The 25,600-nt window shown below is 39.7% G+C and overlaps 2 protein-coding genes across 5 annotated transcripts in view; one reads left to right on the top strand and one right to left on the bottom strand.

Annotated features, from left to right (window-relative positions):
- Positions 1-25,594, top strand: part of Tatdn1 (TatD DNase domain containing 1) — a 34,359-nt gene extending 8,765 nt beyond the window's left edge. For 2 of the 4 annotated variants that reach the window (XM_031359747.1, XM_031359748.1), the window contains exons 3-12: positions 1,992-2,041; positions 4,960-5,023; positions 6,744-6,887; positions 6,979-7,021; positions 12,295-12,380; positions 12,462-12,502; positions 14,947-15,023; positions 20,122-20,192; positions 21,050-21,176; positions 25,223-25,594. In XM_031359747.1, the coding sequence (XP_031215607.1) occupies positions 1,992-2,041; positions 4,960-5,023; positions 6,744-6,887; positions 6,979-7,021; positions 12,295-12,380; positions 12,462-12,502; positions 14,947-15,023; positions 20,122-20,192; positions 21,050-21,176; positions 25,223-25,319 (800 nt within the window). In that variant the 3' untranslated portion in view covers positions 25,320-25,594. Of the gene's footprint in view, positions 1-1,991; positions 2,042-4,959; positions 5,100-6,743; positions 6,888-6,978; positions 7,022-12,294; positions 12,381-12,461; positions 12,503-14,946; positions 15,024-20,121; positions 20,193-21,049; positions 21,177-21,480; positions 21,623-25,222 lie in introns of those variants that run through there. The other 2 variants (XR_004115438.1, XM_031359749.1) reach the window with 2 other exon arrangements.
- The window catches only part of Rnf139 (ring finger protein 139), an 18,200-nt gene continuing 11,980 nt past the window's right edge, over positions 19,381-25,600 (bottom strand). The window contains exon 3 of the mRNA XM_031359746.1: positions 19,381-19,638. The gene's annotated coding sequence lies outside the window, so the exon portion shown is untranslated. The remainder of the gene's footprint in view (positions 19,639-25,600) is intronic.

Here is a 25,600-nt window from a genome sequence, read left to right as displayed (position 1 = left end):
CTGCAAAGCCTCTGATGCCCTCTTCTGGCTTCTGACAACATGTGCATTCATGTACGCGCGCACACACACACACACACACACACACACACACACACACACACACACACACACATGAGAGAGAGAGAGAGAGAGAGAGAGAGAGAATTAAAAAGAAAACTAAATCTTTTAGAAAGGAAGAACACGTTTTCCGCCAAGGACAAAGTGTGGTAGAAGGAAGGTGAGGTGTGCTGTTGTCCTCCCTGTATTCCCTTCTCTTTCTGCCGGTGTCTACTTAGAGGCCCAGTGTATAGTGGGACTGGATATTGTTACTTCAAGTGTAGGCTTCACCAGAGCAAGTGGTTTGTATTATCATAAAAGTTTGGTTTCCTCTCCAGTCCTGAGAATCAGCCCCAGGACTGATGTGAACATAGACAAGTGCTGGCCCACTGGGCTGTGCCTCCCACGTACAAGTTCATTTGTAAGGCCTATTGGGTTAGCCGAGAGGTGACTAAGCAAGAAATGGTGGAGACACCGAATTTTAAAGGCAGGATGTCTGCAATAGATGTGTCTGGGCACACTGCCTGGGCAGAGTGTCTGTGCTCTATGCACATGCAAATAGGGAGGGTGAAATTGTTCCATACCACAGTGAGCTAAGTCAGCAACATCCCAAGCTTCTCTAGCTGGCTTTCCCAGACACAGGGAACAAGAAAAACATGTTTTCCCAGGTCTCTCTTTAAAACTGACTCTTATAAGTTCATTTAGACATTTGGATGCTAGTTTTATACGTTACGTATAATAAGTACTGTTGAGTAAATTACATTCTGCTTTCCTTCCTTTGTAGTGCTTAGATTTCATGCTTTGCTGTTGCATGTGCATGTGTATGTGTGTTTGTAAATATGTGTATGACATAAATTATGCAGTAGTCAATTATCACTGGTGCTGCAGTTTATAATCTAGCAAACTTAGTTGCTATACTCAGTATAAGTTAACCAAGGTGATTTTTGTCTTTTGAATTCCAATTATTTTTATTATATATATATGTAAATAGAATTTTGAATTTTATTTTTATTTCCTCTGAAACTGAAGTATGAAATTAATAATCAGGTTTTTATATTTTATTTTGCTGCCCATTGTGTTTCTGGCCCTAACAGTGGCCTGGGAGATTGCTCAGTATAAAGGACTTGCTGTGCAAAGCATGAAAATCTGAGTTTGGATCCCCAGCACACACATTAAAGCTAAGAGCAGAAGCACGTGTCTGTAACCCCAGTGTATGGCAAGGAAACATGGCTCCCGGGGGCTTGCTGGTCAGTCAGTCATCTGAAGCAGCCAGCTCCAGGTTCAGTGAGAGCCTCAGTTATATAAGCTAGAATGACAGAGGAAACACCCAGTGTTGTCCTCTAGCACACACACACACACACACACACACACACACACACGGACTCATACACATATGGATACATACACTTTCATACACAAATACAAGTTTTAGATACAAGGCACATCAATTGCTTTGTAGTTATTGAGTTCATCTTTAAGTTGGACCCCCTGACTTCTGTCATTTTCACCTTTTTTGATCAACAAAATAAAAGTACAATTTATTAATTATTCAGTTTCTTGTCTTATATTTTTTAAGGTTTTACAATTCTAGTTTTACTAGATTACAGGTGTAAACTAGCACTGATTAGGCTGTGTTTTGGTATATGATTATTTTTGTGCATTTTTACTTTAAGGAGAGATAAAAATTATAGATGCATAATTATAGATAATATCGGGGCTGGAGAGATGGCTCAGTGGTTAAGAGCACTGACTGCTCTTCCAAAGGTCCTGAGTTCAAATCCCAGCAACCACATGGTGCCTCACAACCATCCATAATGTGATCTGATGCCTTCTTCTGGGGTGTCTGAAGACAGCTACAGTGTACTTACATATAATAAAAAATAAATCTAAAAAAAATTATAGATGATATCTCTATATTTAACAGGTTTTCTTAATATGTGATTTTTCTTACACAGATGATTTACAAGATGTAATAGAGAGAGCTATCCAGATTGGTGTTAAAAAGGTAACATCTGAATTTAGTTATTGTTGAATTTCTTTGTTTTTAAAATAAATGTTAGCTAAAATGCTGCACAGTAACAAGGAGAGCCACCAGCACACGCTCAGTGTTTATTCCATGTGTAATAGGAATACATATTCTGTCACAGTCCTCAGGTATGTCATCAGAAATGTGACAAAATGTAACAGGAGAAATAAAGCTATAACACATGCTACTCTTAAAGACAACCTTCAATAAATGCTATAATCTCACTTGGCATGTGTTGGAAATAGTTATCAAACATATGCATGCGTTACTATAGTTAGCTGTGGGTACACCATTAGATAACTAAGAAAATGCCTTACTTTTAACAGTAATAAAATGCTTACAAGTTTTTAGAGTTCCAATAAGAAATTGAACATTAACTAGCTTATGTCAAATTCTTCAAGTAAGTATTTCTTTAAATTAGTTGTACAAATGTCAGGTGAGCCCACACATATGAGAAATAAAGTTATATTCTATAGCATAGTATAAATTCACTTCGTTACTATTGCTCCTAAGTTAAACACCCTCAGTTCTAAAACGTGATGCTAGTTAAATAAACTCTGCAATCTCTATCCCTGTATATTGTTTATTCAAAAGTAATGAGAAAGGACCAAAGTTGCATGAACTTTTCATCATGCATTCACTCCCTCATGATGTATCTAATATATCTAATGCTTTCCTGCAACCACTGAAGTATCAGGCTCCTGAATTTCTCCATGTCGGGGGAGTACTTTTCTCATTTATAACTGAGCTTGCGCACACGCACACACAAACGATAGACAGAAATAAGGACAGAGGCAGAGTTCTCTTGGACTCACTGAGTTCATTACCAGCACTTATGCTATATAATTAGAAGCATGATTTTGGCATCACAAACTTGGCTTCCAGCCCCAGCTTCCTCCTTCATAGCTTTGAAACCAGGGGTATTCTAGATCTCAGCTTGCTCACCCGTAAACAGTGAATGCTTTAGAAGTGTTTAAGAACATTGTTGTGAGGGTTAAAGAAAAAGCTGCCATGAGCAAGGCTTCATGATGTATGATGACGTCACCACTGCCAGGTCAGGAGACTGCACACTGGGAGAGGCCATGGCCTACCTTACCCTTCCTTTCTTAGGCTCTTTGGAGCAGGGATAGAGAGTGTAAGTAGATTTGGTTAGAAACTGTTCTACAGCTTTGAAGTTCTGTGTGTGGCAGCTGGCATAGTTGCTGAGGCTTAGGTAAGGTTGTTAAAGAATAGTTTTCCTGGGCTGGAGAGATGGCTCAGTGGTTAAGAGCACCAACTACTCTTCCAAAGGTCCCGAGTTCAAATCCCAGCAGCCATATAGTGGCTTACAACCATCTGTAATGAGATATGATGCCCTCTTCTGGGGTGTCTGAAGATAGCTACAGTGTACTTATAATATAATATAATAAATAATATAATATAATAATATAATATAATAAATAAATAAATCTTTTAAAAAAAGAATAGTTTTCCTGATATCTTAAAATTTTCTTTCTTTTTAAAAAAAATTATTATTTTATCTTATATGAGTATGCTGTAGCTGTCTTTAGACACACCAGAAGAGGGCATCAGATCTCATTACAGATGGCTGTGAGCCACCATGAGGTTTCTGAGAATTGAGCTTAGGAACCCTGGAACAGCAGTCAGTGCTCTTAACCACTGAGCCATCTCTCCAGCCTGAAATTTTCTTAAATCTTATATTCTATGGGCATTTGAAGTTTTAATTGTGACTGTATATTCCCTGTATAGATGCTTAGTGCTTAGTCACACCCAGTGGCTGTTCATGCTCAGTGGCTGGTCATACTATGTTACTATATGACAGTATCTGTTGCTCATACACAATTTCACCTTTGTTTTGTGTACATCCTCTTTGATATGTACCTACAATAAAATATCTTTATTTTAGCTTAGAAACACTTAGAAGTATGGTTTAAAAAATAATAATCAGTGTCCTTAAATCACCCTTTAGAAACTATACCTTAAACCGCACTTGAATTCGGTCTGACAGATTAGTAAAGATGGCAATCCAACCATCGAGTGACTCTAATGGCTGTCTGAAGTATGTTGACTTCCCAAGAGCCATGAATTCCTTCATCACAACATTAATATATCAGTTTCTGTTCTTAGAACCCCTCTGCTTTCTTTAGAATTATGACAGACCCTCTAAAGAGCTTTTTTGTGGGTTGTATGCATTATATATGCTATTTTAGGAATTAAAGCAGAAATATTTTAAATATCAACTCATTTCAGAATATGATAAACTATAACATAAACAGTATATTTTAATGAAAAATGCCCATTTTCTGAACAAACCTTAGCAGCAAGGGATTATGTTCTACTCTGCCACGCCTCTGAGTGACTAAGGAGACTGCTGCCCTTGCATGCGTGTCTCTGGGCTCAGTCTGTTGTGACACTGCACATCATATAGTATCTGGCTGACTTCCCTGTACACTTGAGACTAGATGAAAGTGAAAACGATGAAAAACCTATTGGAATTCTTAAAGAAATAGTTTCACCTCCTAGAATTCCCAGCCCATACTTGGGCCTGTTAAATTAATCAACACTATTCAGTTACTGATTTTCATGGTCATTTATTTCAGTGAACAGAATTTTGACTAGGCAGGTCCTTAGCTCTTTTTGTTCTATAACATATAAATTGCATCCTCAAGAGACTTAGAGTTTGTCACTAATAGAGACAAATATGTAAATGCGTGTTACTGTTTAACAGAGGAATCCTGTGGGAGGGTGTGTGGGGACAGGAATCAGGTAGCACTCTGTGGAGTTGATCTTCCTCATGAACATAAAGGAGTGGGAGTGGGGTGGAGTACCTTGAGGTGAACTGGAGGGAAGGTGTTTGGTCCCTGGAAGTCAACTTCTTTTACTTCTTGCCATTTCAGTTTATGATCACAGGTGGAAGTCTACAAGACAGTAAAGATGCACTGCAGTTGGCACAAACAAATGGTACCCTCTTATTCCTTTTACCAAAACAAATGTGAATTACATAATTATGAAGAAGTCTTTCTCAGAACTGCTTAAGGTACAAGTACAGTGAGCCTGACATAGAAATGACAGGGAAATAGATTGGTTTCAGTGGAACACGCCTAAAATGACAAAGTTTAGGAAACTCTTTGGTATATCAGATGTTTGATAAAAATCTTATAATATTTAACATGATTGTTATTTCAGAAAAATAATAGTAAAGTTACCCACAAACATAATTTATCTTTAAGTCATTCTGATGTAGAGTTTTTATGTGCATATTTTAATGTTTGATAGGAATTGTTTTTATTTAGTCTTTTAACTTAAATTGAGAAGGATCATTGTTATTGAGCATTTATTTTGTGAATCAGACTTTGTGTGAAGCCCCATGAGTTTAAGTAATATTATTATATACCACTTGTAGGGCTAGAGAGATGGCTCAGCAGTAAAGAGCATTGGCTGCTCTTGCAGAGGACTCCAGTTCAGTTCCCAGCACCCAGCAGCTCAGGGGATGTGGCATCTTTTTCTGGTCTCCATGGGCACACTCCTCAACACACACTAACAAAATTAAAATATGCTACTCTCAGACATTTCACGCTCATTTAAAATCCTAAAAGCTTATCTTATTTGACATTCATATAACTTTCTTGTATGCATACTTTGCTAGACACCTAGAGATTAGGCATTCCACATAGTTTCTTCAAAATACAGCTGTGTTTCTTTTTTGTTTGAAATCTTACCAAAAGCTGTGTTTATAGCAATTTTTATAAAATGTATACTTCTCTTCAGGCTACATTGACTCCCAATGTTCAAGTCATGAAAACGGTCATCTTCCCAGGACTTTGTGAAGAGCAAAGGAAGATTTTCTTTCATACTCTGTGATCTCTAACAGCTGTGGTTGAAAATCCTTTCCCTGTCTTTATTATTGTCCTTCTTCCTCCTCTCCCCCTTCCCTGCTCTACTATTAGCCTTTTAAATTATTTTAAAATAATTTCTCTGATATGCTTGTGTGTGTGAGTGTGTGTGTGAGTGTGTGTGTGTGTGTGTGTGTGTGTGTGTGTGTGTGTGTGTGTGAGTGTGGTGCCGACAGAGGCCAGAGATGTCAGATCCTGTGGAGCTGAGTCACAGGCAGCTGTGAGCTGTCTGAGACGGGAGCCAGACTCCAGTCCTCTGCAAGAACAGTCAGCACGGTTTCAGTCTCTACTGTTGACCTTTTTAATGGAGGTACATTGTGGTTGTTGTATTAAATACATGAGTTGTATTGTCACGTAAACAGTAAATATAAAAGAGAAAATTAGGTTATTTTGAGAAATCATTTCACAGCTGGGTGTCATGGTGCTGAGGCAGAGGTAGGCAGGTCTCTGTGAATTCAAGTCAGCCTGGTCTACAAGAGAGTCCAGAACAGCCAGGGAAATCCTGTCTTAAAAACAAACTTCTGTTCTAAGATGCCTTTTATCAATGGCTAGCTTTGGAAAGAGTTGAGTTGACTATTTTATTAATACACGAACTCAGCTTTTATATGCATATCCCACTTTTAACATGTTTTTAAAATGTTTGAATGATGTACATAACTCTGCAAGTTTGAATTGTTTGTAGCTCCAAACATCAGTTGAAATTACTTCATTCACTCATTTTTATATGTTAAATGTTGACATAAATGAAAAATATTCTGAAAGTAACCCTAAGATGCGTTTTTTGCTAGACATGTTTTTCAGTACAGTGGGGTGCCATCCCACGAGATGTGATGAATTTGAAAAGGATAGCCCTGATCAGTACTTAGCAGGAATGCTGAGCCTTGCTGAGAGCAACAAAGGAAAAGTTGTAGCAATAGGCGAATGTGGACTTGGTAAGTGTCAACCTCCCCACTTAACATTATCTTGAAAAAACTACTTGTTAAATTCAAATCCTGAGTAATTATTATTCTTTATCTCTTAAAGATTTTGACCGACTTCAGTTTTGTCCCAAAGATACTCAACTCAAGTAAGGAAATTTGTTGGCTTTGATTTTTGTTTTTTTCAAAGTAACATCTATTGAATGTGCAGGGTTAGATACCCAGGTGCGTTTGTTTTCCCTGGTAGATATCAAGATTAAGTGAAACAAAGTCCATTCATATTTGCATGTAATAACAATCCCCAACTGATTAGCCATTGGATTGGATTTGAATGGTGAAACAAAGGGATGTATTTTATATTATACAGACTTTTTGGTGGTGGTGGCAACAGGTGTATTTATGCATAAACCATCTACCCTTGGTCCACTGTAGTTTTTTATAGAAACTACATAAGAATCTGGATCAAATTATCTCCTAATAAATCTTGTCATTTATTGGGGGGGAGGTTGGCATCTATGCCACCTGAGGGACGCTCCACATCATACCTGCTAGGAATGTTAGAGATGTTATTAGCTCTGCCTCTTGAACACCAGGTATTCAGTTCACCTAACCTGGAAAATTCAGATTTGCACTGGGACACAAGCCCATTGTTTTTACCGGCTTCTCAGGCCATCTTGGACTGCCGAGTCTGCCTGGACCAGAGTGAGCACCCTGAGCCACAGACAGGCAAGCCTCGGCACATGACAAGTGCTGTTGTAGAGTCCCATAGGATTGTCTTCCCCATGTTAGAATAAGTTAAAAGTGATTCTCCAAAGCAGCCTGGATATTCTAGACTCAGATTTTGGCTCCATGAAAGTACTGATAGTGCAAGTTCTATCTAATGCTCCGAAGATAACTTCCATCATTGGTCAGGGTTAGAGCTCAGTGTGTACAGCAGGGTATAGATGATGCTGTAACACACATCAGATGGCCAAAGGCTGGTTTCTAATAGCGTTGACCTCAGTCTATCCTGTAAGTGATTGCTGAGTGCCTCTTCAGTGTGCTGAGATAGGCTTGGTTCTTTGGCCTTTATTGACATGACAGTCCATAGGTGTAGTAGGCTAGTAAGTGCTGTCAGGAAGGTATATGCACTTGAGGACTTGTGTTCAGTTCCTACCACCACCATTAAAAGTTTAAAAAAGTGCATGGATGGGGTGGAAGGACAGCCATGTAAAGGCAGTCTAGGAAGCCTTTCTGAGATGACAGTATAACGTAGGTCTCCTAAAAGAGGGTACTCAAGAACAAACTACAGTGAAATCATTGATAAGATACATCAGCTGGTGGTTTTCAATTAGATTTTAAAATGTCTAAAGTAGTAAAAACTTCATTTGGATTATTGTCAAGGAGAAAGATACCCAGGGAACCCCTGTCCCAGCTGGCCTTCCCCTGGCATAGGCTGACTTCTTCTGTGTCCATCAATTTTAGTATATTTACCTGAGTGTACTGAAGATAGGTGGCAGATTAGTGCCTTTGGCACAGTGGGTCTGCTTATGCTTTGGTATCTAGTAAAGGTTTAATAAAGAAGAAGTCTCTCTCTCTCTCTCTCGTTTCCTATATGGATAAAGGAGCTGTAATTTAATATTTACTGTTGAACTTACTGTTGAAAGAATGTAGATGTTGATCAAATCTGTGTACACTCATGCACACACACATGCACGTGTGTGCATATGCAGGCCAGATGTCAGTCCTGGTGTCATTTTTCAGGAACTCTCATCTTATTTCCTGAGCCAAGGTCCCTCAGTAGGACCTGGGGCTCTCTTCTGCATGGTTGCTGGAGATCAAACTCAGGTTCTCCTGAGGGCAGGGCAAGCACTCTGCCTACAAGCCACCTCCAGTCCCCTCATCTGTGCTTCCTTTTTTCCAATTTTGTTGTTGTTGTTGTTGAGACACTATCTCCCTATAGCCCAGGTTGACCTGGAACTCACTATATAAACTCACTGAAATCCTCCTGCCTCTGCTTCCTGAGTGCTGGGATTTAAGACATGCACCACCACTCCTGGCTTCAATTTACATTTTTGTAGCATTTTTGAAACATTAACCTACTATATGATTTGTTGGTTTTATAAAACACAATTTTTCTCCTTTTCAAGTGTACAATAGGTGTCGTGTGTGAGAAATGGTCAATGGGTACACCTTCAATGGGGTTAAAGTCTACTGTCCGCTGTGAGCAGGCCTGGCCTGCAGTGTGATTTAGTCTTGCTGTTCCCTGCCTGTCTACATATACAGCTCAGGGTCCTCATTGTTAGCATAAGGCTGCCACTGCCCACCTCTCTTCCGTATATGATGGGTAAAACCCATGGTGGCATGCCTGGACAGACTGAGTACTCAATAATTATGGCTTCTAAAGAAAATACTAGCTGTGGCTTTTGAGAAATACTTTAAAAAATTATATCACTATACCTGTGCATATGTATAAGGGAATTAGAAGAGGGTGTCAGATCCTCTGTAGCTGTAGTAATAAATTGTTGTGAACTACCAGGTGGGTGCTGGGAACTGAATAAATACTGCTTATATGCAAGAGTACTGTACTAGCTGGTTTTGTGTGTCAACTTGACACAGGCTGGAGTTATCACAGAGAAGGGAGCTTCAGTTGGGGAAGTGCCTCCATGAGATCCAGCTGTGGGGCATTTTCTCAATTAGTGATCAAGGGGGTAGGGCCCCTTGTGGGTGGTGCCATCCCTGGGCTGGAAGTCTTGGGTTCTATAAGAAAGCAGGCTAACAAGCCAGGGGGAGCAAACCAGTAAGAAACATCCCTCCATGGCCTCTGCATCAGCTCCTGCTTCCTGACCTGCTTAAGTTCCAGTCCTGACTTCCTCTGGTGATCAACAGCCATGTGGAAGTAAGCTGAATAAACCCTTTCCTCCCCAACTTGCTTCTTGGTCATGATATTTGTGCAGGAATAGAAACCTTGACTAAGTCAAGCACCCAGTGCTCTTAACCACTGAACCATTTCTCCATCCATGAGAAGTGCTGTTTTGAAGAACAAGAATGGAAACAAAGAAAAGGCCTGAGTCGGTTATGGAAAGATTGTCTTGAAGTCCTAGCAGTTTGTCTACTGCTGCCCTGGTATACTTCTTTCACATATCACAGCTCTGTTCTCCCGTGTTGGAGGAATTTGCTCTGGACATTTTTCTTGGGGCTTTAAAATGTTGATATTATGTAGGTCTTTTTTTAAAAAGCAGATATAACAAGATTTCAAAAATGATTCCAGGATACTTAGGGTACCCTGGAAAAGGATCAAGGCCACCCAGGCTGTCAGCCAGCTGGGAGAGGCTCACAGCTACTGTGTCACTCACTGCATTTTGGAGTGTCTCAGTCCTCACTAGTAACAGCTACTCTGACACTGACCTTTCATGATGTCCTTAGTGTTGACCCAAGCTGTCAGAAAGCAGTGATTCAACTGGAGGAAGTCAGAGCTTTGATAAAATGCGCAGATGTAAGAAATTTCGACAGTTGTCAGTTCTGATCTGTAACTTCTATTATTTGGTGGTTGGTTTTGTTTGTTTTCCTTTTTAAGATGCCAGTTATGTAATGATATACCTGTCACCCTCAGTTTGTACCGTTGGAGTGTTTCGCTTTGTTTTACCACATGGAAATTTTCTTTCTTGAGAATCCTCTTTTATTTTTGTGAGGGAGCATGCATGCCATGCTGTGCGAGTGGTGGTTGGAGGACCACTTAGGTACACTTAGTTCCCAAGCCCTACTTTGGTTTGGGCTCTGGGGTCGGGGGGTGAACTCAGGTGCTAGCCTTTCTTCACCGTGCAGCAAGTACCCTTCCTGTTAAGCCACCTTCTCAGCCCCCACAGACTTCTTAAATAAACCATTGCTCTTAAGCACTGAGCCGACTCTCCATATCCTCCCCTCTACTCCTCACCCCAGTGACCTCTTAATGATCTCTATCTAGCTTGAACTTAGGGATCTTTCTTTTCTTGAATTATATAAAATTCTCAGGGCACATTATATGTCCTTATGTTTTTATTTTATTTTTGGTTTTTCAAGACAGGGTTTCTTTGTATAGCCCTGGCTGTCCTGGCCCTCACTCTGTAGACCAGACTAGACTCAAACTTAAGACATCTGCCTGCCTCTGCCTCCTGAGTGTTGGGATTAAAGGCATGCACCACCATTGCCCAGCATGCTTCTTTTAATTTTAGGGAATTATATCTTTGGCTATTCTGTGACAGAAAGCTACTTTTTTGTTTTTGTTTTTGTTATTTTGTATTTTAGAGACAGGGTTTCTCTGTGTAGCCCTGGCTGTCCTGGAACTCACTCTGTAGACCAGACTGGCCTCGAACTCAGAAATTCGCCTGCCTCTGCCTCCCAAGTGCTGGGATTAAAAGCGTGTGCCACCACTGCCTGGCAGAAAGCTACTTTCTTATAGAACTGTTTGGTTCTATAAAATTGTGACTTGGTCATGTGGCTGGGCTACAGAGTTGTGCATGGTGACCACATGGAGGTCATTGCCTGCAGTGTGTGGCTGAAGCTACCTGCATGGTCATATTTACACAGTGACATGGCACACTGAATGTTGGCATATGTACTACTTGAGTGGCTATGGAACAGGTGGCTAGTACTTCTTGTGTTTGGGGTTTGGTTTTTTTTTGAAACATGTTTCATGTGGCCCAGGTGAGCCTCAAACTAATTGGGTAGTTGAAGATCACCTTAAAGTTCTGATGGCTATCTCCACGTCGCAGGTGCTGAAATCACAGTTCTGCTCTACCACACTTGCTTTCGTGCAGTGCTGGAGAGTCAACCCAGGGCTTTGTGCATGCTGGGCAAGGACTCTGCCCATTTGGCGTTGTCCCTAGCCACTACTAGTAATTTCTAATCTTTTCTTTCAAGGTTTTATGTTTTCTAACTTGCAAAATGTCCTCACTTTAACTAAAACAAAATTAGTTTAGTTTATTCTAGCCCAGCAGAATCTGACAAGGTGATTTAAAAACCCAAACATCAATTAACCACTGGCATAGAACACCAATGGGCATTGTGAAAATAAAGTCTGTAATCCTGGTAAATGAAACATCCCTTTCTAGAAGTTAAGTGGCAGGAAAGAATCTGATGCTTTTTGTTGTTATTGGTTTTTTTTTTTTTTTTTTTTTTTTTTTTTTTTTTTTTTTTTTTTTTGGTTTTCCAAGACGGGGGTTTCTCTGTGTAGCCCTGGCTGTCCTGGAACACACTCTGTAGACCAGGCTGGCCTCAAACACAGAAATCCACCTGCCTCTGCCTCCCAAGTGCTAGGATTGAATCTGATGTTTTTAATATCTGAATTCACTACTTTCATATTGCCATTTCCAGATAATAAAATTCCTTTACTTAAAAATTATTTGATATATGTCTCATGCTAAAATAAAAATTTTGGTGTGGCAATTTTTTTCGCTTTGTGCAGGTATTTTGAAAAACAATTTGAACTGTCAGAGCAAACACAATTACCAATGTTTCTTCATTGTCGAAATTCACATACTGAGTTTTTGGGTGAGTTAAAAATGAAATATCACAATTTTAAAACTATGAGGCAATTAGGCCACTTGCCTGAATTTTCTTTTTAATTCACAGATATTATGAGAAGAAATAGAGATCGGTGTGTGGGCGGAGTGGTAAGTGTACAATAATTGTTTAAATATGGACTATATGACAGTGTCTGTTATTAAGCTCGGCTTCAGCTAATCCAGATAGCAAAAGTAAAGTTATTGAGTCTCTCAGTTGGAGGACATGCAAATTTGCTATAAGATTTATGGGCCAGATAGTATACAAACAAATAATACTTTTAGTTACATTTCTTTTCTTAAGTACAAGAATGAGTACCAAATTCAACTTATGAGAAACAAATGTGAATTGTCTTTTACCACTGTGCATTAAGCTGTCCTTCGGTGCTCTCCTTAAATTTTAAGGGAAACATAAACCAATGTTTACGATGTCTTAAAATATTCCTTGTTTCTTTCGGGTTTCCTTTCCTAATTTGCTAGCTGGTAGTCACTCTTTTCCCTCTGATGATGGCTCATCCTCCAGGATGTGTTCTGCTCCTAGATGTTTCTTGTGTGGTCCTTTCAGTCCTTACTCCTGAGCATTTCCCTGTATTCTCTACTGTCACGGCACTGTGATAGCTATGGTAGGGATTTCTAGTCAGGTGGATCGTGGGCTCAAGTAGATAATGTTTAAAAAGTGCTCATGTATACACAGTTTCATATACAATTTCAGGGGAGTTTCAGTAACCATCTTTTGGGGATAATGATTGTTAACTAGGTATTTAAGTCACAGTACCATGTGCCAGTGGAAGGAAGTTGACCTGACCCTAAATTTTTGCTGTAATATGTTCCTTTGCTTGGACACATACATATATTGCTTTTTGAAATGTTGAGGACTGCTGGTGTGCTTATATTTAATGTGTGTATACATGCACACATATGTGCCATGGTGTTTGTGTAGAGGTCAGAGAATAACTTGCAGAAGTTGGTCATCGGGACTGACCAGGCTTAGCACCTTCACCCAGTCAGTCATCATGCTGACCACTGCCGTCTGTTTTTAGGGCTTAGCTCTGCTTGGTGCTACATCCCAGCAGTGATAAGTCTGTGCTCTGTATTGCTGTCTGTTCATGTTACTTTGCACATCTCTGTAGTTTACTGACTGTAATTTTCCCCTTAGCAGCTATACTTAGGAATTGAGAAAGGCTTTAATTAATGTTCTGAGCATTACTGATAGCATGGATTGTACCTCACGTCCTGAGCATTACTGATGGCATGGCATCTAGACTCCACTGCTCACTCATCTTTATTTCTGAGTAAGACTTTACTTGTATGAGTCTATAATTTCAAAAGGTTAATACCAGGAACAGCAGAAGCAACCAAAATATTTCGCTTTAATAAAATAAATTGCTAAATAAAGTACTAATAAATAGTTCTCTGAATTGGTTTATAGGAGATCACATTTTAAATTACCTTTATGTGAGTGAAGGGATTTGTTGTTGCTGTTCACTGGAGATGCTGAGGCAGCGCCTTTCCCTACTGAGTCCCCTTGCCGGTTGCTGGCCCTTGTGTATTTTCTAAGTGTTCATCTGGTTGGTGTTACAAATCTTGCTAGCAGCTGTATAACATATCCATGGACAGTGGTAATTTAAATTCATTGCTAAAGGAACCCTACTGTTAGTTATTGGTTTTTATTACACACATACACCTAAAGCAGGAGAAAATAAGGTCCAAGTCCTTCCTGCCTGTTTAACTGATGTGGATAATGGAGCAATTAATTATCTTTTTATTTCTTTACTTTTATTATTTGTATTTCTCATACATACACCCCCCCACTGTATTTCTCTGTCTCTGTCTCCCTCCCTCTCCCCTCTCCTCCCTTCTCTTTTCTCTTTCTCTCTCTCTCTCTCTCTCTCTCTCTCTCTCTCTCTCTCTCTCTCTCTCTCTCTCTCTCTCTCTCTCTCTCTCTCTCTCTTTCTCTCACTCACACACACACACACACACACAAAGAGCAGAAGCACACATCAGATCCCCTGGAGCTGGAGTTAGGTGATTCTGAGGTGCTCAGTGTGGGTGCTAGGAACTGAACTCCTCTGCAAAAGCAGCAAGCACTCTTAACTGCTGAGTCATCCTTCCAGGCCACAGCTGGCAGTTAAAAGCAATGTTCTCAGCAATGTAGAGTTCTGAAAACTTACCTCTTAATGACTATTTCTAAAAGAAAAGTATCCTCTAAAAGAGAAATGCTGTGAGATTTTCAGAATATCTGAAATGTTAAGAATGTCCCAGACCCTTCTTCCTCCTGTAAGAATATGGCTCCCTTTCCTGTAGCCTTCTGAGAGAGACTGCAGGGACTGAATGGATTGTGATTATCAAGTCTGGTTTGAAAGAAAACCATTGTAGGTGCCACCACATTAAAAAGAGCTGTGAAACAACACACACACACACACACACACACACACACACACACACACACACACACACACACACACACACACATATATATGGTTTTGCTTAGAAAGTAGGCCAATGCTATTGTGGATCTTAATATTATAATTAAAATTGTATGTATATATCCCTAGGTGCACTCATTTGATGGTACGAAGGAAGCAGCGGCTGCTTTGATTGACTTGGACCTTTATATAGGATTTAATGGTTGGTACGTTCTTACACTGTTTTGGTTTTCCTTAATTTTTATATTATTGGATTCTTTTGTTTGGTTTTTTGAGACAGGGTTTCTCCATATATCCTTGGCTGTCCTGGAACTCACTCTATAGACCAGGCTGGCCTTGAACTCAGAAATCTGCCTGCCTCTGCCTCCCAAGTGCTGGTATTAAAGGTGTGTGCCACCACCGCCGGCCTATTATTGGATTCTTTAAGTTGTCTCATTAAGAGTTTATTTTTATTACAGTTTGTATGTTTTGCATTGATCTTTGGAAATTTTAGTAACTACTTATGAAGAAATTGAATGGTAGATTGTTTTCAGTCTTATACATTACTAAGCAGTGTTCTGATAATGGAAACAACTTGTGTTGAGATCAGGTCTTCAGCAGTCTGGTTTGTCCTCAGGTTATCTAGTGCTTTTCACAGATACATGTTCACAGCATTGTATGTGATGCTGCACACATGCTAGCCATGGGAAGAGAGTATTTTAGGGCAGTCATCTGTGTATTTCTTAGGCCACACAAGTTAGGGAACAGGTGTAAAGTTACCCTGAGTGTGAGAACCTGTCCTCTGGCTCGTTGCTCAGTGACCTTTCCTCTGTAACTCCACACTAACCCTCAGACCTCCTCACAGTCAGCCAGCATAGCAAGGTCCTGGCCTTGTTTTCTTCAGACGTTAGCGTTTTCTATAGTTGTTTTCTTAGGAAGTTGGTGATCGTAAGTTACAGAATAGAATCTGGCTTGCTTTGCCTCTTCAGTGTTACCTTTACAATGATCACTGGTGACCATATATAATTCTTAGGGCAACAGAATGTTGGCATTGCTGATTCCTATAGATACGTCCCAGGATTATTTTAAGTAATAGTTAAACTTATACATTGATTGTCAAACAATATACCCATACTTCCTCCCCAAGCAAGCCCCCATCCCGGTCAATTTTTTTTTTTAAAGCTTTTCCATCTCTCTCTCTTTTTTTAATTCATTTATTTTATTTATATGAGTATACACTGTAGCTGTGTAGATGGTTGTGAGCCTTCAACTGGCTGTTAGGAATTGAACTTAGGTCCTCTGCTTGCTCCAATCAACTCCACTCACTCCAGTTAGCCCCACTTGCTCAGTCCCTGCTCACACTGGCCCAAAAATTTATTTATTATTATAAATAAGTACACTGTAGCTGTCTTTGGATGCACCAGAAGTGGGTGTCAGATCTCATTATGGGTGATTGTAAGCCAGCATGTGGTTGCTGGGATTTGAACTCAGGACCTTCGAAAGAGCAGTCAGTGGTCTTACCCACTGAGCCAATTCACCAGCCCCATCCCAGTCAATTTTTGCAGAGACAAGTGCTTGGGTATCTGCTGCTGTACATCTGTGTAACATTTATGTTTGTAGCTCTGACACCTCCCTTTGTCTATGTCCTTAAACACACACCATACTGACCCCACTTCATTGTTCATTTTCCTTTCATTGTGATGTCAGGACTCTGGGTTGGTTTTTTTTTTTTTTTGGTTTTTCGAGACAGGATTTCTCTGTGTAGCCCTGGCTGTCCTGGAACTCACTCTGTAGACCAGGCTGGCTTTGAACTCAGAAATCTACCTGCCTCTGCCTCCCAAGTGCTGGGATTAAAAGCGTGCGCCACCACTGCCCAGCGAGGACTCTGGGTTTTGTGTGGTTGTCATTGTTTGTATATTCCCTGCTGTCCATGTGGTGAACTGTACTCCCTTCTCAGGTACCACTTTTTGATTTCTTTTTTATTCTTTTAAAAAAATATTTATTTAATTACTGTGTAAAGTGTTCTATTTACATGTATGCCTACACACCAGAAGAGGGCACCAGATCTCATTACAGATGGTTGTGAGCCACAATGTGGTTGCTGGGAATTGAACTCAGGACCTCTGGAAGAGCAACCAATGCTCTTAACCTCTGAGCCATCTCTCCAGCCCCCACTTTTTGATTTCTTGGAGTAACTAGCCGCATATATTTCCTTGACTTCAAAACTTGAAGCACAGTCAGACACAGTGGCTTAACGATGTAATCTAAACACTGGGGTGGCTGAAGCAGGAGGATCATGAATTAGAGTTTGGCCTGGGCTACACAGTGAGTCATTATTGCTTTCTATAGCTCCATGCAAATGCCTTACTTGGTTTTTTCCATGAGGAAGTCTATTTAAATAGTGTGTTAGTTCTGGCCCTTGTTTGGACTCCTGTCTGTACTGTGATAGAACGCCATAGTTTTATTTCTCGAGTTCTTATGCATTCTGGTGTGGGTTTTGTTGTGTGTACATTAGGTTGGCTGTGAACTGTGTGGATGAGGCTGACCCTGACTATTCCTGCTGCCTCAGCCTCCTGAGATGGCATTCCAGATGTTAGCTACCACACTGTTGCATTTGGTTTAGTAAACTCTCTGCTTACTGAGAAAATGTTCAGGAAAACTTTTTTTTTAAAATATTTTTACATATTTCGAAATAGATTTATTTTATTCTTAGAAGTATGCTTGGATAATTAAAGAAATGGGAACCCACTTTTGATTCTCCAGAGGTGGGCTTCAATGCTGGTAACATTTGATTGCCACTCAGCCCCAACCCTTCCTGTGACCTACTGTGCTTTTCTGTGTAGGCTGTCTATTAGTTTGTATGAGATTTCAGTCGTCTTTTGATATTTGGAGACTTTGTTGGTTTTTTGGTCACTCATCTTGCTACTCTGGTACTGCCCTCAAACAGCTGGAGCCTCTCTTTTTTTTCCCTTTTTCTTTTTAATCACTCTTAGGAATAGCCTTTTTCTTTCCTTTTTTTTTTTTTTTTTTTTTTTTTTTTTTTTTTGGGTGGGGGGCAACTCAGAATTGGTAACTGATATCTTTTCTATAATTTCTATTTCTACCTTATTACCCTCTAAAATTTGCTTTATTTTCAACTTTTTTTTAAGATTTATTTATTTATTATATGTAAGTACACTGTAGCTGTCTTCAGACACACCAGAAGAGGGCATCAGATCTCATTACGGGTGGTTGTGAGCCACCATGTGGTTGCTGGGATTTGAACTCATGACCTTCTGAAGAGCAGTCGGTGCTCTTCCCCACTGAGCCATCTCACCAGCCCCTATTTTCAACTTTTTAAGATGAAATATATTCCAACTTTCACTTCTGTCTCTGCAATTCTCTCATCTAGCATAGTCTTGACAGATTGAGCGCCTTCTGTCTGAAGACACTATAGTCGGAAGTCATTTTCTAACTCTTCACACTTGCTTTTATCTTGGGTCTGTTTCCCTCACGTGGTTGGTCTTTTTTGATGGGGACTTTCTTCAAATGCCAGGCAGTCCTTATAGCTGGACATAGTGGCACATGCTTTACCCTGAAGCTGAAGCAAGAATTGAAAAGGCAAGCCTCACTACTAGGCAAGTCTGAGGACAGCCTTGGCTATATACAGTTTTGTTAAAAATAACTTTCTGGAAGCTCTAGGTGAGTCAGTCACCTGGCAGGTTAGATCACAGCTGGACTTTTCCACAGTAGGTTCTCACACAGCTTTTGTAGAGATCTTTTTTATTTTTTTTCTAGAAGGATGCCCTGTGAACTTTGCTAGGAAAGTAGGGTAGGGATTTGTAAATGTACATGGAAGTGCTCTGGAGCAGTGTCAGTTCAGTCTGCATCTTTAATTTCACACTCTGGCTGTGCTGGGTGTCCTCCATTCCCTACCTTGTATTTTCTTCACCCGTCCCTGAGTCACCTGTAATCTGTGTATGTCATCATTTCTGTCTAAACCATTCCAGTTCCCATTCCCTGTCCTAGCTCTGCATTCTAGGCACCTACTTCTGGGATATTTCTTGGGTAAATGTTTGCTAGTCTCTTTTTCTGGGCCTTTAACATTTATGTCACTTAACACTTAAAAAGTTATTAATCATGTCTCCTTTCATGTTTTGCTTTATTCTGATGGGTTGAGTTAAAAGGCATCTATCTACTAGTGTTACTGGAAAATGCCGTTGGGTGCAGTGATTATCAAGGAACAGTAAAAACATCAGTGGTGCAGGATCAAGAAAGGAGGGATGAATACACACAGCGCATGGGATTGGGAGGCAGTCAGACTACTTTGTAAGAGATAGGCCGTCCCACAGAGTGAGAGCCAGGGGTGACCACCATTACAGCATGTGCTTCGGAGGGGGTGAGGTGTCCGTATGGGTTTATTGATTCTAACACGTGTAATCACTGTTGGGATTTAGTTTGTGGGAGGCTGTGCTTTGCATAGAGGATATGAGGGTGTGTGGTCTCTGCTTTGTTTAGTTTAGCTACGGACCTAAAATTGTTCGAAAATGTCTTTACAGTGAATTTGTGATTAAATTTTTTAAAATACAAGGACAGTACTTCTCATTACTTTCAATACTGATTTCATTCTAAAACTTGGTGGTAATCTAAAGCATTTCCATTCCCACTTGTGTCGTGGGTGAGCTAGGTCTTGCCATGTTTTCTTTCTGGGAACCTAGCTGAAAAGGTAACCATCAATGATGCTGCACGGTGCTAACCACAAAAGCTTCACTACTTATGGCCATGCCATTTCGTTATCCCAGAGCAAGGCCTGTTCTTACAGGACGGCGAGGCTGTAGAAGCAGGAGTAGTCTGTTACAGTGGCTGAAAATAAATTTAAAAAGTCAAAGTTAACAGCTTCCTGATCATTCTAAGTTATACAAATATTTTTTTTGTAACTGAAAACTTTACTTATGCTAATAAAGTTTATTAAAATGTCAATTGGTAAGTATGAAAAAAATATCCCGAAAACATGAATATTCAATATGCCACATTCTAACTCCATTGTTACATCAACCCTTTACATTAAAGAAGTACCTGGAGCTGGAGAGGTGGCTCAGTGGTTAAGTGCACCTCCTGCCCTTTCACTGGACCTGGATCTACTAGTCTCTGAGTGTGTGTTCACATGACATTCACATACAACGTGCATGCAATGTGCATACTTACATTGCACATAAGTAAAAATAGTATTTTTTAAATGTTACAAAAGGGACCAAAGTAGAGGTTGATTTAAGTTGATCATAACATGGGTTCTGTAAAGGGTAAGGATATATTCACTAAATATCATGTTAAAATACTGTTTTCAAGCTCTCTGAAAACTGAAGCTAACTTGGAAGTTCTGAAGTCAATACCTAGTGAAAAACTCATGATTGAGACAGGTAAGTAGAAGATTCCAAAAATCCAAGTTCCATATTGAATCAAATTTTTAGAGTTTATTATTGATGGGAAAGTAATTACAGATTATTTTTATTTTCAGTTTTTCCAAACCTCAAAACTTATAAAAGATGACAGAACCTGTGCCAGCTAGAGTCTGTATTTATGACTATTTAATGAAATGAGTCCCCTAAGCGGTTTAATAAGAGCTTTGAGATACTCTTTATCGTGGCTTAATTCTGTAGCCCTCTGAAACAAACAGCAGCAACTGAAATCAAGTGCTTTAGTGTAAGGATGTTAGATTGTTAGCTCTTAAATAAGTTTAAAAGCTGGTGCTTTGACCTATATCCCCTTGTAACCCAATGGATTGAACTTTAAGGATCTATACAGAGCCACTCTAGGGAAATTAACTATTTCCTTAGGCAGTCACAAAAGCAACTGTCCTGGCATTACAATGCCTCTATACTGTGCAAGCTATTCGCAGAGAAATGACAGGGAAATAGCTCAATGGCAGAGCATCTGCCTAGTATTCCCAACACTGGGAAACAAGCTAGTATTCATGACCACGCTTTCACATGCAGTAGAATACAGAGCAGTCTTAAATGAAGCGTGTCAGTGAGAGTTCTTACATTTAGGTCTTTTTTTTTCCGCAAAGCATGTCATACACCAGCCAACTTAGTAAGGAAATAGAATAGATAAAAAATTAGTCTTTAAAGTGTAGGTTAGGACTTTGCTTTCCTTAGAACTGTTTTCTGTTGCATTAATTTTTGTAATTTTACCTTATATACCAGTGTGATATCCATGAAAATGATTTAGCAAAGTAATTTCCTTAACACTTTTTCTCCTTTTCCCCTAACTCTAGATGCACCTTGGTGTGGAGTTAAAAGTACACATGCTGGATCAAAATACATAAAAACTTCATTTCCTACCAAAAAGAAATGGGAAAATGGGTACTGTTTAAAGGATAGAAACGAGCCCTGCCATATAATGTAAGTTGTTTTGCTTGAGTGGACTTCACGGTTGTCAGAACTGCTGACTGCCACTCAGTGAATGGTGGGCAGAGTGGAAGCTCTCTGATATCTGCTCAGGCTCAGGTCAGTTCACAGGAGTTAGCACTGTGGTTAGTGATAAGGCATCCATTGGCACTCAACCCAAGTCAAAGGGCATTTGAATAGTGGTTTGGAAATATGTGCACCTGAACTGCTGTGTCATCTCCCAGCTTCCCATCCTCTTAATCCTGATTTTACTGCCTCAGTGAGAGATCTATGGGTCTGGTCCTTTGTCATTTTGTAGGAAAAGGAAAAGACTCAAAGCTTACGACAGAAGTGCTCTACTGCACCTTTCAGCTACTGCTTATAACCAGTTGGCTGCCCTTTAACCATGACCTGGGGGCTATTTGCATATTAAAGATGGACAACAGCAGCAACCAGGGAAGGTAATGTAGTTCTCTAAATGTCACAAGGAGATGACAAGTGGTTGCATGTCCTTTCCTCACACCCTTGCCCCCCAAATGCAGGAGTCTAGAGTAGGACATATGTCGACAGATGTGAAGACTCTGGGCAGGCAGGAAAAGATGGTCAGATTATTTAATGGGCACCTATCCAGAATAAGTCTAGATTATTATTTTTTAAAAAATGGTTTTGTTTTTTTTTTAAAAAAAGATTTATTTATTTATTTATTTATTTGTATAAGTATACTTCATTGTCTTCAGACACACCAGAAGAGGGCATCAGATCCCATTACAGATGGTTGTGAGCCACCATGTGGTTGCTGGGAGTTGAACTCAGGACCTCTGGAAGAGCAGTCAGTGCTCTTACCCGCTGAGCCATCCTCCAGCCAGTAAGTCTAGATTATATTGGTCTAGTGTGGTTTGCCACTATGCGCTTGCCTCTAACATATATAAAGTTTAAAATCACAGATCGTTAAGAGTGTAATGTCTTGAAACGTGCCTTTAAAAAAGTACTTTTGTAATAAGTAGAGTATAAGCCAGATCTAAGATTCAGCAGGCAGAGAAGTCAATTGAGTGTCCTTTTATATACACCTTTGGGTTTTCTTTTATTTAACATGCTGGTTTTTGGCAAAGAGTTTTGAACTGATGCTTTATAAAGCCTGAGGCACGGACTCTTTGTACTGCTTGCTAAAATATTTTTCATTTTTTTTTTTGAATGGAGGAATTTGCAGACTCATCTAGAAGATATTATTTCTCCTAAGTCCTTGCCAGTTTAAGGGGATACTAGAGATCGTGAGACAGTAAAGACAAGAAACTGTTATTTCTGCCACACCACTTGGCAAACGCACCGCTTGGAGGGTGTAGTGCCAAAGTATGTTTTCTGTAGTGCCTTAATGCTTTGAAAACTCATAGCTTTTGGCTTTACCTATAAATCTGCAAGACAAAATTTCAAGGAGTTTTTAATGCAGGCTTAAAACTGCAGTTAGCTAAATGGCAGAACTTGGGAAAATCAGCATATGCAAGCTAAAAGGATGTCAACATTTCAGGTACATCTACTCTGCTACTTATAATTTTTGCCAACTTATGCTCCACTAAGTTTTCCATCTTAACTATTTACTTGCAGGTCTTCCTTTCCTTTAGACTATAAATTTCTTGAAACACATTTGGCCAGGAGAGGTGCAAGTTATTGAGGCTAGCTAAGAGAAGCCGTTGTTCTTGTGCTCACACACCCATGGGATGAACTGTGGCAGGAGTTTTGGATAAGGAGCCTCTGCTCCCTGGAGCAGACAAGCAGATAAAGTCTAAGACAATAAGCTGCTTCACAGGTGTCACTATGACTGGGACCTTCCAGTTAGCAACTAACTGTCTGCCCAGATGGCACTAAGAACAAGCAGGCTTTGCCATTGTAGAATTTTACTGTTCACTAAGCATGACTGGGAGTCAGGTCAGATAAAGACAAACACCTTGAGCAAAGCCAGCCAGCCTGTAGAAGTGCCTCGGCAGTATCAGGGAAACAATGTACTTAGTGTAGCAGAAAGTAGGATGAGGTGCGTGGAAGAGAAATCTGGGACAGCAAAGTGAGAGCAGATCCTTGGGGCTTTTGTTTGCTAGCCTTGCTAGTATACATTTCATCATGACCCAAAGAGACTAAAAGCAAGAGAATAGCGATTTTGTTTGAGCCAGGGTCTCCTGTAGCCCAAGCAGCTTACAAGCTTGAATCCCTAACCCCCTGCTTCTATCTCTCAAGTGAATCACCATGTCTATGTCCATTTTTTTTCAAGAGTTAACTGCTTGTCATTTCAATACTGAAAGGCAAAGGGTAGACACTTTAAGACTCTAATACCTGTGCCTCGTATAAGGATGTCACTGTAGGAGCTGGAGAGATTAAGGGTACTTGGAGAGAACCCAAGTTATGTTCGCAGCAACATATATCAGGCAGCTCACAACCACCTATAACTCCAGCTCCTGGGGAATCTGATTCTTCTGGTCCCTGCACTCATGTACGTACATATGTGTACACACACACACTTGAAAAAATAAACAAGCTTAAGTGTCACAATACCCAAGAATGCTATACTTAAAAATAACTGCAGCTTTATTCCTCAAAGTACAGAAAAATCCACTGAATAAAGAAATACTGTCTAGGTTGCTGGGTGACTGACTGGCTTACTAATCAGAGTGCTTTAGTAAGCACGGTGACACTAACAAACCTGAACAGAAAATGACTCTGCTGGCCAAGTCTCAGCAGAGCAGCCATGCCCGTGGCCACCCTCTGCCAGCAGCAGCATCACTTACGAATGCAGTCTGAGTTCACTGCACAAACTGCATTTGAATGTTTATGTCACGCTGAGAACACTTCTAAAGGCCCAGCTAATCATAAATCCTCATTCCTATCTATTTTGAGTGTTCAGTTAGTATCCTCATAAAGAGAACAAAAAGCTCATGACAAGGGATATTTAAAGGTTTAATTTGAACTACTTTCTAATCCATGTATAAAAACAGATGATATTGCTAGGAATACACTACTGTTGATCATTTTGAGCAAAGAAACAATGAGGGGCCTCTGGGCTCTTCTCTCGGCTCTGAGTATAAGCCTAGAGCCCCTCCCACAGCCACACCTTCTATACTTGTCATGTATTTTTTAAAATTTATTTTATGCATGTGAGTACACTGTAGCTGTCTTCAAACACCCAGCAGAGTACATCAGATCCCATTCCAGATAGTTAGTTGTGAGCCACCATGTGGTTTCTGGGGATTGAACTCAGGACCTCTAGAAGAGCAGTCAGTGCTCTTAACCACTGAGCCATCTCTCCAGCCCACTTGTCATGTATTTAGCATGCACACAAACATTCTTTCCTGCCCATTAGAGACTAGGTCTGTAAGCAGTGCCTTTCAAATTTTTGGCCCTATTCTCTCCAATACCATCATTTTATTCATATTACATATAGTATACATATATATATATATACATATATGTATATATATTTTATTTATGAATATAAAATATACTAGTAATAGTAAAACAAATAAATATAAATAAAACTAAATCCAAAGAAAAAAAGGTACCTACTTAACCTGTTTTATGTGCAGTATGTATTTCACTTTTAAGATGCTCATGATCCAGTTAACAAATGTGCTATAATCTAGTTTTAAAAGACTCCTACCCTCTAGGATAATTACATTAGTGGTGTACTTACATGACCCTATAATTTTATATTCAACTTAACTCCAGAATCTTAGTTGACAGTAATTGGTGATGCTTTCCTACGGATATTACTGACAACCTTAATAAGCCATTTTATTTATGTATTTATATATTTATTTTTGGTTTTTCGAGACAGGGTTTCTCTGTGTAGCCCTAGCTATCCTGGAACTCACTCTGTAGACCAGGCTGGCCTCGAACTCAGAAATTCGCCTGCCTCTGCCTCCCAAGTGCTAGGATTAAAGCCACTGCCCAGCTAATAACTCTTAGACTTCCTTAGAAGAGGTACTAGTATAAGATCTTCTCATGTTTACATAGGAAAAGTGATTACATACCTCTAACAATATATTCTGAGTAAGTTGATCCTTTGTCTTTTGTTTTAGTCAAATATTGGAGATAATGTCAGCAGTAAGAGAAGAAGATCCACTGGAATTAGCCAACACACTATATAACAACACCATTAAAATATTTTTTTCCTGATTTGTGTTTTCTTTTTATGATGTGGAATTTCATAGTAAGCCTGTGAGCTTTATTAAGGAAATCTTTCCAGTAGTTCGTTAAAGAGGTAGCAGTATACATTGCACCTTGCTTTTACCCATAAAGTCAGATTAGCATTGTTTAGGCTGCTAAACGCTTTAGTTAACAATGACAACCTTTTTATTGTGTAATATCAGAAGTCTGAAAGGACAGTTTTATGCTCTCACTGCAAACACAGTGATGCTTCTACCGAAGACTTAGCACGTCCTGGTTTATATCAAAGT

Source organism: Mastomys coucha, unplaced genomic scaffold (genome assembly GCF_008632895.1).
Source record: "Mastomys coucha isolate ucsf_1 unplaced genomic scaffold, UCSF_Mcou_1 pScaffold7, whole genome shotgun sequence".
NCBI lineage: Eukaryota > Metazoa > Chordata > Mammalia > Rodentia > Muridae > Mastomys > Mastomys coucha.
This window is presented reverse-complemented; position numbering and strand designations above follow the sequence as displayed.